This window comes from Aptenodytes forsteri, unplaced genomic scaffold, assembly GCF_000699145.1.
Source record: "Aptenodytes forsteri isolate BGI_AS27 unplaced genomic scaffold, ASM69914v1 Scaffold173, whole genome shotgun sequence".
Lineage (NCBI taxonomy): Eukaryota > Metazoa > Chordata > Aves > Sphenisciformes > Spheniscidae > Aptenodytes > Aptenodytes forsteri.
Genome location: NW_008794449.1, coordinates 901,536 through 917,525, shown reverse-complemented (window position 1 = coordinate 917,525; position 15,990 = coordinate 901,536). Strand labels below are relative to the sequence as shown.

General features: G+C 43.1%; 1 protein-coding gene across 1 annotated transcript in view; it reads left to right on the top strand.

Moving 5' to 3' along the window:
- The first annotated feature begins 11,054 nt into the window (after positions 1-11,054).
- TAF3 (TATA-box binding protein associated factor 3) overlaps positions 11,055-15,990 on the top strand; it is a 112,036-nt gene continuing 107,100 nt past the window's right edge. The window contains exon 1 of the mRNA XM_009290408.1: positions 11,055-11,291. Within this exon, the coding sequence (XP_009288683.1) occupies positions 11,099-11,291 (193 nt within the window). The 5' untranslated portion in view covers positions 11,055-11,098. The remainder of the gene's footprint in view (positions 11,292-15,990) is intronic.

The window sequence follows — 15,990 nt, the reverse complement described above, 5'->3', positions numbered from 1 at the left end:
CAAAAGTCGCTGCCAGCGTCGGCCATTCTGTGAAGGGAGGCTGTGGAGCAATGCTATGGGCCGTGGGGAGGGGACTCTGTGGGGAGGAAGGCTGTGGGGTAGCACTGTGGAGACGTGGGGAGGGCAGCTGTGGGGTGGGAGGCTGTAGGGCAGCGCTGGGGGCTGGGGTGTGCTTTGCAGGGAGAGGGTCACGGAGATGTGGGCTGATGAGGGCATGGGGAGGTGGGCTCTGGGCGGCGCTGGGGTCTGTGGGGTAGCGGGTGCGAGGTGCATGCGTGGGGGAGACCAGGCTGTGGGGCAGTGTTGTGGTGGCATGGGGAGGTGGCCTGTGGCGCAATTTTGTAGGGGGAGAGCATGGGGAAGTGGTCTGTAGCAGCGAGGTGAGGGCATGGGGGAGATTAGGCTGTGGGGCAGTGCAGGGGCCCTGGGGGAGATCAGGCTGTGGGGCAGTGGTGGGGACTGTGGGAGGAGAGCTGTGGGGGTACTCCAGCTGGGGGAAGATCAAGGGGAGCTGGGCTGTGGAGCAGTGCAGGGGGCTGAGAGGATGAGGGGGGAAGTCGTAGGGCAGTACTGGTGCACAGAGGCCTTAGTGCGAGGGAGAGGTGGGCTGTGGGGCAGTGGGTCTGGGGTGAGGGCATGGGTGAGGAGTTGGGGCTGTGGACTTGGTGGAAATAGAGCTCTGAGGCAGTGGGTCTGGAGTGTGAGGAGATGGGGCTGCTGCCCCCCTTTGTCTGGCTACAGTGTGCAGGGTACTAGGGGGTGTGTGTATAGGAGGGGGAGATGGGACTGTTGACCCTGCTGCTGGGGCTGTAGTGTTCTGAATCTGGGAGGGGGGTGTATTGGGAGGGGAGAAGGGGCAGCCAGCCCTCCTGCTGGGTGGGATGTGTGTATGAGAGGATGTGATGCTGCTGCTGTGTTGTCCTGGCTCACCTCTGGGTCAGGGTCTGTGCCCTGGTGGGAATGCTGAGGAGGCTGAGGGGGCCCCCTGCAAGCGGGGATGTCTGTGTAGGGTCCAGGATGTGGGTACAAGGGGAAGCTGTAGGGCACAAGGTTTGGGCTGGGTGTATGGTGCAGGGAGGCGGGAGGTGCGTAAGGAGCGAAGAGATGCGAGCTGCAGTGCATGGGGTCCAAGAGGTGTGCCTGGGGGGAGTGGAGTCACCTGTATGGGGAGAGACGTGGCTGGAAACGCTCTTGCTGGGGCTGGAGTGCTCTAGGTTGGGTATATATGTGTAAGGGGGTAGTGGTTTGTGGGGCTTGGAGGTGCACGTGTGCAAGGGGAGGTGTGGGGCTTTAGTGCTGGTGGGGGATGCACAGTTACTATGCTGTGTGGGGTCAGGGATGTATGTGTATAGGGATGACGTGGGGCTGTAGTGTCTGGTGTCAGGGATGCCCATGATGGGGCTGGGCAGGGGGCTGTGGTCAGGGATTGACATGTACCAGGGCAGCATGGGGCCATATATGTGAGGCTGGGGATATGTGCGTACGGGGGTAGCGATGGTACTGTGGGGCTGGGAACCTGTGTATGGGGGATGTAGGGCTGCAGTGTGTGAAGGCAGGGATGCACTAGAGTGTTTTTTGGGGGAGATGGAGCTGTAGTGCACAGGACGTGGGAAGGTGACAGGGCTGCATGTGGGAGGTGTGGAGTACGTGTATGGAGGATGGGAGGGCTGGGGCTGGGGATAATTTTAGTGCATGTGGCATGAGGTGCGAGTGTCCTCACGTGGATGCAGTGGAAGAGGTTTGGCTGGATATGTGGGGGACTGGAGTTAGCCAATGCTGCCATTGAGGTGGCACATGCAGAAGGAGCTGGGAGTGATGGTGGGGGGCAGGATGCCCAGGGCCTCACTGGATTTGGGGTGAGGCTGTGCTGGGGTGGGAGTGTGGAAGGGGTGAGTTTACACTGCATGGGAGAAGAGAAGGAAAGAAAAGAGGTCTGGGAGTCAGTGCGAGGACTGCTGGCTGGGTCACACAGGAGTATGGAGCGTGTGCGTGGGCGGGATGGGGAAGGGGCAACAAGTATCACTGCTGGGTCTGGGAGTGTGAGAGAGGATGAAGTTGTGTGTCCCTCAGGGTTGTCTGCATCCCTGCAGGGCCTGCAGTGGAGGTACTGAGGGGGGCGGATGACCTGCTGGTACCTGCAGAATATGGGGTGTGGGAGGACGGGATGTCCAGTTGCTTGCTGGGTCAGTAATGCTGACTGAGGGGATGAGAGAGTGGTGGGGTCTGCTGGGTGTGGGAATGTCAAAAAGGGGGTGCTGATGTCCTGTTGGGTCAGGGAGGCTGTGGGGAGATGGTGGTATGTGGGGAGAGGGAGGCTGTCAGGGTCGCTGCTGGGTCTGAACACAGGGAGCGTTGCGGGGGATGTGGATCAAGGCTCAGGCTGTTGGTGTGGTTGGAAGGTGGCGAGTCTGTGTGTGCAGAGGCCTTTGCTTCCCTACCTGTGGGGCAGGGAGGATGTAACGTGGCGGGGAGGACAGCTGTGATGTGTGTGCAGAGATGGGGCTGCCAGTGCTGCTGCTGGATCTGTAAGTACTGGGGAGGAGATGAAGGGGGGGTGCACAGAGTGGAGAGGCTGGGGAGAGCGAGGGTGCCCTGGAGGGGTGGGTGTAGGCTGTGTGTGCATGGAGAAACTGGGCTGCTTTTGCCTCCTGTGCCAAGAGGAACATGTTCGACCTTCGTTTGGCGTGCTGGGGAGCGGTGGTGGTGTGGGCTGCTGCTGCTCCATATGTCTGTGTGTACTTGTGGAGGGGAAAGTCCTGGAGAACCCCTTGGGTGGAGGTCAGAGCTGCTGTGGCTGGGTCTGGCAGCAGGGAAGGCATTTAGAAGAAGCAGGGGTTGGTGTTGGGATGGATAATGTGATTGCTCCCCTGAAGTGCTGGGTGAGGAGAAGGTGACTCGCTGATGGTGGATTTAGGGCCACTGTAGCCGCCACCAGTTCAGAGAATGTGCTGGGGACTGTGGGAGGTTATGGCAGAGGTGACAGGGATGGCAGCCCTGAAATGCATAAATGGAAAAGTTTGCCAGCACTTCTGTCCAAGTTGTGGGAGCTCTGCTAATGAGGGTGTCACAGCTGCGGATGAGAGGAGTATCGGAGGCATGTTGCTGTCAACTGGTAGTGGATGCAGCCTCAAGATCAGAGGAACTGTGAAGGCTGGAGGTGTTGGCTTCCTCTGCAAGAATGAATTTGGAGAGTGTGTGGAGCAAAGACCCATGAGCTGGGAAGCACGGCGTGATCAGCTTGGTCGGGAGAGGAGCAGCCATGGCCTGAAGGTGCTGCTGCTTGTGGTCATGTCCCTTCTCTGAAGCAGAAGTTCTCACTGCTGCAGTGATCCCCGATAAAGCAAAGTGATGAGCTGAATGTACCTGATACTTGGCCCTGCCTCTGCGTCATCATTTCAGAAATAATTGAGGTTGAGTCTGGCACTGCCAGTGTAACTGAGCTTAGGAGGGACTTAGTGATATCGCTGCAGGCTCTTTGGATTTCAATTCTAGGTTGAATAGGTTTCCTTGTACAAGCTTTCCCCAAATTTGAGAGCTAGTTAGATGTGAAGCTCTGTATAGTCAGTCTGGAAGTGGGACTGTGCAATATTAACCTGTATCTCCCAGCAGCACAAGTGCAGCTGCTGCACCTCTGAAGTCTGTATCTCAATCCAAACAGAAATGATCTGTAAAGCGACTAAAGGGGACAACAGAGAGAGTTTGGGAGAACTGACTTATGGGGTGAAAAAGGAGCTAACCTAGGCTTGGTCAGAGCTGTCCTTTGATATGGTTAGTACAAATATTGGGGAAGATGCTTTTGTTACTGGATCACTGCTTGTGCAAGAGATGAGTTGTTGAGCAGCATTGCCCCCCGAGCTCAGCTGCCTCTGCCACAGGTACTGCAGTGTTTGTAAGACCGGGAGGAAAAGACGCAGAGGCGGTGAAAATACAACTTTTTCCTTTCGGTGCTTGAAGAATTGGAAGTGCATAGAACTAAGGTATCCCTCTCTTGCTTTGGATGTGCTTACTGAAAGGGGGGAAAGGAATTTCTTTTTTCCCCTCCTTTTTTTTCCTTTTTTTTTTTGTGGAGGAGAAGGGGAATATGCTGTTTTCATGCCAGTGATACGGTATTTTTTGTATTACCTCTCTTAAAATGATTCCTGTATTTCTTTCTTTAAAAGGTTTGTAAAAAGACATCTTAATGCTCAGCTGACAACTCCCTGCTTTTTCAGAATTGTTTCCTTTTGCTCCTAAAATAAGTTACTGTACAAACCCGGCTCTGGATGAATGAGTTGAATTTTGCCATGGTTTTGCATAAGTAGAATAAATTAAATTCCAATTGTAGCACTTTTATTGTCAGTGTGTTATCTCGGAGTCAAACCAGTGGGGTTTGAGTTAGCAGGGCTGTCAGCTGGAGGGACATAATCTTTGTATTTGAAACTGAATGGATTTACTCTGACGTAATTGAGACAGTGCAGTATTGCTCTGAAAAGCATGTCATTGCCGTTCACGTATTTTCTCAGTTGCAAAAGAAAAATGATGGCTTTCCCAGCCGTGTTAGATCTTTGTTCCAGCTGTTACATCCCATTAGGAGAGCTACATTCAAGATTTTCATTACTTTTCTGCTGTTGTTTCTTTGCATTTGCAGTAGCTGTAGTTGATGGGAGCTTCTATGGCTGCAAAGAGAAGGCAAAAGGATTTGCAAAGTGGGCTTGAGATGTGTTTGATGCCGTGAAATGCTTCCAAATACTGTGTTGGGGGTGGAGGAGAGAGTGAACTTACAGGGGAGAAAATAAGGGTTTTTCTGTTAAAGTACACCACATTATGCTGTTCAAATTTGTGGAAAGCTTGTAAGAGGAAGCCTATTCAATATGCTGTACGCTTCACACATGGTTTTATCCTAAAATTTAAATAAAATATTTGCAAAACTGTGTTGGAGTATGTAATTAAGGTATCGAACTACAAAACAAGCTGACATCATGTGGTTTCTGAGAGCGGAGTTCTACATTTTTGTTGTTGTTTGGTTTAAGCAGAGGTGAAAAGGGAAAAGTTCTCTGTTACGTGCTGCTTCGTTTTGTACTCGCATTTCACGTGGTTTGACAGAGGTGGCGGCACAGCTGGTGCTTTGGGTTAACTGCTGTGATTTTCAAGTATATGTTAGTTTTTTATATTGGGGAACTGTCCAGTGAAGACAGATGGTATGTGCTTCATTTGCTATGAATTTAACTAATGCAGCTTGGCAGTGGGATGGTTGGTTATAGACATGCAGAATACGTTGTGTTTTACCTCTTAACTTAGCACATCCAGTAAGAGAGTTCAGTTTCCAGTACATTTACGTGGGTGATGCAATTCATGGGAGGGATGAGGAGGGGAGTCATGGGTTATGCCTCCAAAAGCCTGATTTTTCTATTGCTTTAAAAAACAACCAGGTAGAAGCTACTTAACTTTAATCAGTGAGGGCACCTGGGCATATTTAGCAGGACAAATTTAGATCATCTGCTGCTAAAACTAGAAGTGTAATAAACTAGATAATTAACTTTGAGGTGTGTTGGATCTAGAAGTGGGTTTTTCGGTCCTCTTTCCTTGAATTTTCAGTGTTGAGCATATGCTTGGATATGCTGTGATTTTTTTTATTTTTATTTTTTCTGCTGAAACTTGCTTACAGTGAGGAAATAAAGTTTAAAAGTTGCTCTTTAGTCTCATATTGTGTGATTACTTTTTTGAAGATTATTTTTATGTAAACATAGCATAACTCAAGTTGGAAGGGACCTGTACGGATCATTGAGTCCGACTCCCTGCTCCTTGCAGGACTACCTAAAACTAATTTTTTATATATATAAAAAATATTATTAGCTATAAATAATATTAAATAATATGTTGAAATTGATATTAATAATGCAACTGCATTTATATTAAAAAGGCAGGTTCTGATCAGGTGAGCACAATATTGTAACTGGAAGGAAAAAGATCTTGCAAGATGTTTTGCCAAGGTAGAGCTGGCTCAAAACCTGCTCCAATGTCACTGCACAATCTCCTGTAAAGGAAAAATTAACTTCATTACGGCAAATCTCTGCTTTGGAGAATGCAAACAACAGACCAGTATTTTCATAGGGAATTACTACAGTGGATTGACTTGACTTGGCATTGACCAAATTTTTTATTTCTTTCTAATTAAATGTCAAATTTACCTTGTTTTTCTTTTTTTTTTTTCCCCCCCCCAGTTACTTCAGTCTTACCAGTATAGAATAATAACCTCTATCAAAGTGTTAGATTCTGATGATCAGTTTAAACGAGCTGATTCCCTGTACTGATGTTGAATGACTGTTGTAACAAATACCTACCCAGGGCCCGTAACATTTGTTATAAGAAGTGTACCTCTTTATGTCCTGATACCCTTAAATATTGGTAGCTTTAAGCTAATTAACGTCTTGCTGGCTACCAGTAAAGAAGGTCAACTTGGTTTTTTTGCTTGACATTTATGAGGTTACCGGGAAAAGGAGCAGACTCTGAGCCGCAATAGCAGGAAGATGCTTTTGCCTGCCTGGTAACTACATTAATAGGACCCTTTTTCCCCACTTAAGTGCACTCAAGTAAGGCATATATACTTATTAAATAATCTACTGTGTATGCTTCTGACTGTTCTTGTGGATGCTGGATGGAAGTGATGTATTGTCTGCTTGAAAGAGTTATCCTGGAGTAACTATGCAGTGTAGGTACACGGGTATTTAATGCATGACAGGGTTGCGTGATGTGCTGGAGTACAAGGAGTCTGTGATAGAACCTGTAATAAAATTACTGAGGAGCTATACCTAATAATTTGGTGGTTAAAATAAAATTTTTTTAAAAATCTCTTTTATAGCAGACATGAGGGTGAATGCTGAGCTATTTATAATAGACTGTATATGTTGCATAGGTAGTGACTCATTAATTTTTCTCAATGTATTTATTACAGAGCTGTAGTTGCTCCCTTTAAAAAACCTGGCATGAAACTAAAAGCTCTTCTGTTCTATACTTACTCGCTTGTTAAAATTTCACTGATTCATATAAACTTTGGGCCAGGAAGGAGGAGGTGATGGGGGTGAGTTTGATAAAAGTAAATCAGCTATTCCTGAGACTGAATTTAAGGAAAGTAAGATAGTTTTTCCCTAACTACCCACCCCACCCCCCAGTGTCTTTGAATGACATGAGCATTGGTCAGCTTGTTTGCTGGAGGTCTGGAGGAATTCTTGTGACATTCGCAAAAATAACTAGGCTTTAGTAGCTTCTAAAAATTCCTTTTCCCCCACAGACCGAAAGCGAGCTGTTACTGCTTGAAGGGGAGTTAGTGCACCGCCCTCATTCTGTTTGATTTGTTTTCCCTTCTGGACAGCTAGGTTTATCTGCAGGTGACACTGAGCAGCAGGGTTGAGGGCTGGATGACTTTCCACCCAAATACTCAGCTCTGCGTGGATTCTGTTTGCCCATAGTTTTGGTGCTGTGCTTTTTTGGGGATCCATTTCTGTGTGCAGATTCCTCCTCAGTGTTCGTTCTTATGCACAGGGAAGCTGAGAGTATTGTAACTGCATGGCCATTCCCACAAGTTTCTGGTGAGCTGTTTTGAGACCAAACGGTCTTAATTTAGCTCTGCTGTTTGCTGCAGCTATATCAGTTTCGGAGCACAGTTTCCATTTAGGGAGATAGTACAGCTTAAAAGCTTGTGAGAAAGATATTTTCTTAGTTCACTGCTTGTGGGGTAAGGAGGAGAGTTGTAACTTGCTGGATGAACTATTCCCACCCCCTTCCATCTCTTCCCAATCCTGGACAACAGATATTATTTGAAGTGTCATGGTATAGGGAACAGCAAGAGGCTGGAAACCAAAAGCTCCAAAGCTGTTTGTGATCTGGCACTGTCTTGCTGTGTGACATTGGATTAATTATTTCACTGGGAGGCTTCAGCATCTGGATTTTTAAACTGAGGATAGCACAAATATCTGAAGAATATTGAGACAAGTTCAGTACGCGCAAATTAAACTTTTTTTTTTGGCATCGTTTACTTACAGAAAAAAGCCTAAGACTAAATGAAACACCAGGAAAGAGTGTTGTTACATGTTTGTCAGCATTCTCTTTCATGTGTCTGGCTTCTGCTATTTTAGTGAATTTTTATTAAACCAGAGAGAGAAGAGGAATGCTAAACTGTTCAAATATAAGTATAAAGACACAAGCCTTTATTTGATAAATCACCTGAAATTACATTTAATACGTTTTTGTGCTGTGTATATTTCCAATTGATAAGTGTTTTGATTTAAATACAGATATAAATACAGACCTGAAACTTTTTTTTGTACACTTTTACCACTGAGGACACTCTTTCTTGCAAAGAAGAGGTTAACTGATCAGTCCTTTCATCCCTGTGACAGTTGCAGGTTTAAAAACTTTTTTAGCTTTTAATCATTCATATCACTTGGCATTGTATCTTTGGAGGCAAATGTCAAAGGTATGGAAAAATTGAATCTTCTTCAGGGTTTTTTTGGTCACCTTTTGAACCTGCTTTCTAACACACATAATTTTTTTTTTTTCATATGGTTGCTGAAATATTTCCGTGCTTCAATTACACTTAGTTGCTTCTCTGCCACATGTTCTTAATGAGCACTTGTGGGAAGAAGTCCTTTTTAGCATTTATCGCTTGCTAATCACATCAGTACACTTTTTTTGGAGGTTAAAAAGATCATGCGCAGATCTAGGAAAAAACCTTTTCCTATTGGAGTGATAAACTGGACCAAACTTTCACCCTGAGTACGTGACGGTGCTGGTGTCAAGAGGCACACACTGAGCAAGGTACTCGAAACACCTTCACGGAGCCCCAGTAACGGGGTAGGTGTTGTGGTGCATCTTGCAGTCCTGTGCCCCAGGTTGTCCGGCTGGAGAACCTATTGCGGCATTTTCCCTGCCTGTGCACTTGGTTTTTCTTCCAAGGGCAACTGGGCACAAGTGCGATGTGTGTCCCTGCCTGTTGGTACGCTTCCCAGGTGTAGGCAGTGCCCACCTGGGAATGAGGGCTGTGAGGCTCATCATCAATCCCCCCGTCCTGCCAACAGCACAGCCAGTGATTTCAGGAGTGTCCAGGGAATACATATGCTCTACTTCGGGGCTTGTTGAAAAGTTTTGCCCAAGTTTTTCTTTTTAACTGGCTGTCCAACTTGTACCTGTTAAGCCTTGACACCTTAGAAAATGGTTCAGTAAGTTCAAAGGTATCTTCATAGTCTGAGGAGCAACTAAAAGTGACAACGCAAAATTTCTTAGCTGTGTCAATTATCTAAGTTTAATTTTTTAAGGATAAAACACTCTTCTGTCTGCCTAATAGCTATAGGGATCTCATAACTACTCCAGAGTGGTGATGTCCTCCTTTAATTATGTTTATGTAAGTCTTCACATTTCTCTGTCCCTAGAGTCTGCAGGGGAAACTAGTATTGCTCTTGTGCTAGATATTATACAAACATAAAATCCGAGATGGTTCTTGTTGTACAGAGTTCACGTTCTAAATACAGACGGACAAAAGAGGCGATAACTTGGTCTGATCTCCCTTTTAGCTGTGGAGAGAATTAAAACACAAATGACTTGCCCAGAGTCACACAAGAGGCCAGTGTTACAGAGCTGAGAATCAAAACCATAATCTGAGTATTACCCTTATCTTCACTGCAAGACTAAGAAGAGAAATTCTAGAACAAAATTCTTATTTTCTAAATGTACCTGCAGGCGTAAGCTGGCTGAGGGTTTGAATTCATCCAGTGATGTGAGAACCAGCCTGCTCGACTGCTTCAGGTTCAAGATAAACCAAGAAAAGATTAGGTTAAAGGACAAAGAAAAGAGCATCCCCCCCATTCTCCGAAGCTGGGGCTTCACAATAGCGATTGTGTTCCTTCAATAAGCACGGGCTCGTTTTCCATAATTACTTTTTTAAGTAAATCACAGCTTATTATCATGTAGGGATGTAATATCTTCATAAGCCAACTATACAGAATTTTAATAATTCAGTATAATTTTATTGAATTTCAAAAAATCATGTTTGGGGTTTAAGGCATCTTTTTTTGTGTTATTGTTGTTATGCAAAGTTAGAATGAGACTCAAAGTGGCGCCTTGGCTACCAAAGCCAGGTGCCCAGCTCTCCCTCCAGAGGCTTTCAGAGGGATTTCCCTCTGCCAGGTCAGGGAAACCGAGGCGCTTGGAGGACTTCGAGCCAAATTACATGCGTAGAACAAACTGCATCCTCTCTTGGACTGTGTTCTTGGAGGTCATATTAAATAAAGAATCTGACTGCTCGGCCAGTAAGGTTTCACTATGCTTTTTGTAAAGAAAAGATTTTTGCTGTAGCGTCAACCTCAAATTGCACCCCAGGAACTCAGCCCCTGAAGTTTAGTGTAAAATATTCTCTCCTCATCAGACCACTACTTAATATTCCTGTGTTTCATCTGGGAGGTATATCTAACCGGTAGGTAAAGTGACTCATAGTTTATGAAGCCTGAAGATTTCATCTGGTGGAAAGATACTATGTGAAGTATTTTTGTTATCAAGAGATACATGAGATACCTTCTTTTTTTGCTACCCGTAAACTACAGTCGGTTCAACAAAATGAAATTGTTCCTTTTCTAGGTTGAAAAGCAATGTTTGGTCTGTTACATACTGGTAAAGGGGCACTTTCTGCATATTAAGGGCTTGTTTCGTTCATTTGAATTTACGTTATGACATTGAAAACTATTTTAAGTGGTGTTGCACGATGTTAATTGACTGTTGCCAGGTAAAGCTGCCTGTTGCTGCTCCCTCGGTTTTGCTTGATTTGCTTCTTGAGGTGCAGTACTTTAATGGTATGAATTGAAACAAAGTGATACGGATCGAAACAAAACACTTTTAAATGAGAGTGTGTTCTTAGCCTGAGACGTTGGATAGCCCGATGAACAGTAAACCTGGCAGAACTGTGGGACAGTCATCACCGTTACTGGTGGTGGATTGTAATCTCTAAGCGTAGATCTGCAGGTCAATTTTTTTAAACTGGATTTTTGCAAAAATGTTGTTCTTTTGCTGTTTTTTTGTTACAGATGGCCGCACAGATCCAATTTTGGATGATGTAGGCGATGCCTTCAAGCTTATGGGGGTTAACCTGCATGAGCTAGAAGATTATATACACAATATTGAACCTGTCACTTTCGCACATCAAATCCCTTCGTTTCCCGTCAGCAAGAACAATGTCCTGCAGTTTCCCCAGCCAGGAAGTAAAGATGCGGAAGAAAGGAAGGAGTACATCCCTGATTATATGCCACCTATTGTCTCCTCTCAAGAAGGTGGGAAATTAATCCTTTGCTTTAAGTTTTGGTTCCTGTGTGTTTGCATATTTGTTTGCCTCCTCGAGCTGTTCGAGTTGTGCGGCCCATAGCAGGTCGCTCAGAAAGGACCCACTGGGTGTTACACAAGCATGGTTTCAAAACAGGTAGCAGTGCTGCGGCAAGTTTATTTTCCACTCCTTTACTTTCCTCCAAGATTAACTGGTGTCAAAATACACCGTGTTAATACACGTTTCTGTAACGCATTTAAATTTTAAGTTTTTGGATGACAATAGAAAGAATGCTTTACATTACCTTTTATGTGTTACCCTCCCTCATACGTACTGCAAGAGCTTACATAATTTGGTAAAGGTAGAAGAAGGAAGGCTGGCAAGACTGGCACAGCATTCCCAGCTCCTGACAGCTGTTTCTTCTTCCTTTGAACAAATTTAACAACAACAAAAAAAACCCCAACCAAAACCGTTCCAATTAAAATGAAGTCAGATTTAAAATAAGGAAGTAAGAGTCGTTTAGTGGCACAGTGCTTGCCTTTAATTCTCTTTGCTAATGGTGGTTAGGGTTTCATCATCTCTGTTCCAGCTGCTCTCCTTCCCTTTCTTGTGTAAAAGTCCTATGGAGGCAGGGGTTGAGGATCACTGTAACAGTGAAACCAGCTATGCAAATGCTACAAGCTGCAGTTAGCCTGAGAATTTTAACAGTGGCAGTGGAAAAAGCAAAATCGTTTTTTCTATTTTTCAGCTCCGTGAGACTTGATTGCTAATAAGGTAGACTAGGTCACGTTTCCTAAAGGTCTAACTTTCCCTTTCAGTAGTGAACATCACACAACTGTACTTTGTGGGGAAATAAATGTATGCAACCTTGTGGAGCAGGTACAGAAATCCCAGACAGAACTTTATTTTCCAAAAGAGTGTAACGAACAGATGCAATCCTCACAAGTTACTTACTTAATTTATAATTTCTGTGGGGACAGAATGGATATCGTGCTCTATTATGCATATTGTTCTTCTTTAAGAACTAAGGTCTCAAAGTCTGAACATGGAAATATGGGTCAAAATTCTGCCCAGTGTAAACATGAACATAAACGACATCACTTTATTGGGTAAACAAAATCCTTTGCTGTGCCACTACAGATGTCACGTGGGGCAGTTTTTCAGTGATTTAGTAAGCTGTGGTAAGTGTATGTTCAGTCTTTCATACATCGTGTTCAGCTAGATAGATGCAGTTACTACGTGCTCCAGTTAGACTAAGTGAAATTATAGTCAGGAACAGGTATCTGAAGTGTGAAGGCCTGTCAGATGCAATGGTTTTAGTGTGTGCAGTAGAAAAAAATACACTATTTCCAGTTACGATGTGAGGACTTACTCATGCTGATGAGTATTTCTGACACTGACCTGACTCTTCTGTTTTCTTTAATTGCATAGAATACAAAGTTATTTTATAGATCAATAGCATTTTAACGTCTCTTGCCTTAATATAACAAGGAAGTGAAAATGTTGGGTTTCAGTGAAAGCGCAGAAATATTTTCTTGGATTGATAAGAAGGTACTACAGTCTCCCCCTCGTGAAGTTTAAACAGGTTGTTTTTAAAATCTAACAGTGAACTCTCTTAAACCAGGAAGAGGCAAACGGAATGTAAATATACATATGTAGACAAAATTAAAAAGAGAAAAGTGTAGAGGAAGAAGACATTGAGAAGCAAATAGGGATTTTAGCTACCCTGTTCTGGCTACTTTCTTGAAATGCTTTAGCCTGACTTTTCAGGAGGTAAACAAACACCATTCTGTCAGAGGAATCCAGCATCTTTGAAGTGTAACAAGCTACCCGGCAGTTTTGCTTGCCTTTTTTTTTTTTTTTTTTTTTTTTAAACTTGGAAAATCATACTTTAAAAATATGCAAGAAAGATCAAATCCAACAAGGCTCAAAGCGGCTGTAGACGAATATCTGAACATGGGGAATGAGAGATGAGAGTATTAAAGACTCAGTCTGGCGATATATGACATACAAAGAGAAGCTAAAAATTGAAATGGGGACAGTTGTGTGCTTTTTTTGTATGTAACTTTTTATACTCTTCCTCTTGCGAGTTAGATCCAGGAGTTAGATTTTAGCAGTCCTTATAAATAATGTATGAATCCTTTTAACACCTGAAGCAAGAAGATATTATTTCCAAAGTTGGACGAGAACCAGGAAAACTTCTGATGCCTAAGGCTAGTGTATCAGAGGGGCTATACACAGCTTCAAAAAATAAATACAATATTTTTTTTCAATGAAAATTTAAAGCAAGCATTAAATACAACTGCTGAATGCAGGTTTGTTATAGTTGATTTAAAATAGTTGAGGTAATTTTAATTTTGAATTAAGTGTTTTGTGAAAATGCTATTTGTGATTTTGTGCCCTGCTTTTTTTTTTTTTTTTTTTTTTTTTTGAAAGGGTGAGGTGGATCGAGAAACTCTGTTTTATATGTTTTGTTGTATTTTACTCCAAGTAAAATTTGGAAGAAAAACTTTTACTTTTGCAGATTAAAGGAATGCATCTTAAAAATACTGAAGAATTGTAGAAGCTGTTTGAATAGTTTGCAGATCTTTATGGAGTGGAAAAAAACCATGCTGCTGCTAAGATTGTGCAGTTCATAACATTTGAATTGCTTTGAGTAGGCAATAAAGATAATTAGTCAGTAATGAAGGCAGGCTTCATGCACGTTACAGTATATAATGTAAATCTTTCAGTCACTTAAAGGAACTGTCAGGAAGACTCATTATGTCCCATTTTATATTGAAGCCTAGAGCTCCGCTCATGTTACGAATATTTATTTACTGATACGATTCAGAAATTACTAGTGCTGATATATTTTAGCAATAATGTAGCCATGACAGTCTAAGGGTACGAGCAGAACAGGGTTTATTGGGAGAGGTAATATCTTTTAATTTTATCAGTTGATCTAAGTAGAAGTATCATCTCTGGTGACAAACTGACTTCACCAGTAATTTTAGCTAGGTGCTTTAGTAAGAAAAAGCTTTTTTTATTGTTCATTTAAAAAAAAAAACAGAACAGTGTTCAGTACGCACCATGACCAGTAGGTGTTGCTAACCTCCTTCTCAAAAGTCCTCTAGTTCTGCGCGTGTAACTAACTTCTTATTTCCACTTACCGTAGAACTTGGTGGGGGTGTGTTCAGAGTGTACAATGTACCCAGCAGCTTGTGCGATGTCTTAGTTATCATTGCCAAAGACTCGATAAGAGCAAAAAGTCCTGTCCAGCCTGAGAGGAGCCGTTTCCTTCCGATGTACTCAATAGTAAGAAATGCTGAAACAGCTCTCTGAATGATTTCTGAAGTTGTGGGGGAAAGGGAGGAAGGCAAATAGTTTTTCAAGATCTGTAATTTGTGTCAGTTGGAAGTTCAGTTCAGTTCAGTGGTACAAGTTTTGTTCCAAGAAATCAGAAAATGTTTTCTTGCCTTCAGTATGCCATGCCTCGTTTCAGTAACGTGCACTAACTAAATGATCTGGTGCAGATTCCAAATGCTTGCACTCTAAGGATCTGCATATAAAATTACATATTTTATAAAACAATCTGACTCAGTATTGCCATGGCAAATGTTGGATTTTTAGCAGTATTTTTACAAAGGATACTGAAGGGATAATTTTATGCCAATGTATCATGATGTTCGCTGTCTGCCTATTTTTAATTAGCCTCCTTTTTGTTTTTTGAGTTATTTTAGCGCTGTTGTCACTAAAATGTCATGGTAAACTTGTAAGACAGATTAAAAAAGGGGAAAAAAATAAATTAGTTGCAAAACATGATGGTCATGCTTTATTTCTTGTGCTTTAATGTAAAAGAACATACATTTTGCAATAATACATCAACTTCATAGAATTTGTTGATTGCATTTGAAGCAAAACAGTACTGTGCTGAAACTAGGCCAGTTGAGAAAGCCCAGATACTTTTCCACAGCTAATAATAATCACTAGTACATTTTGTGATAATGTTGAGAGCCCTGGGTCCTGATGCTTTAAGAACGTGTATCATTCTCCATAATTAAACAAAGAAAAGTGAAGTGTGAATCCTACGTGTGCCATGGTAACCTTATTTTTAAGCTTCCTGGAATTAATTTCTCCCTGTGCTTGCTGCCTCTAGTTATTACCCCATTTTAAATAATAATAATTATTTAAAAAAAAAAAAAAAATAACCACTTCATGTCAACTGCTTTCTTTTTCTGACTTTTTGAAGTCACAGGTAGTCCATCCCTGTTTCTCTGACTGGAAGACTGAAGAAAACATGTTGCTTTTGTGCATGCAATACTGTTCATAGTCTATTATATTTGCATTTGTTCATAGTCTATTATATTTGCATTAGACCCTCATTCCTCTCTTACACTGTAATTGTGCTGGGGTACATAAGAAGGATATGAGGGAGAAGACGTGAGAGTCTCTTCCTGGTAGTTGAGGTTTTTTTGTGGGGAGAGGGGTAGCTTTTAGGGAGTCAAACTTCCTCCTCATTTCTGGCTTTTTTTTTTTTTCCTGTCTTCTGCTTCATACCGCTTCATTCCCATTTCATAGAGGTTCAGATCCTTTCCCTTACAGATGATCTGGAAACAAATGTCATTTTTACTGGGCTTTAAGTTTTGTGGTTTTTCATTCCTGATAATGTGTGTTCAAGCGCTGGCATTGTATTTCTGATCATTGAGTCAGGACCAGTTCTTGGCGCG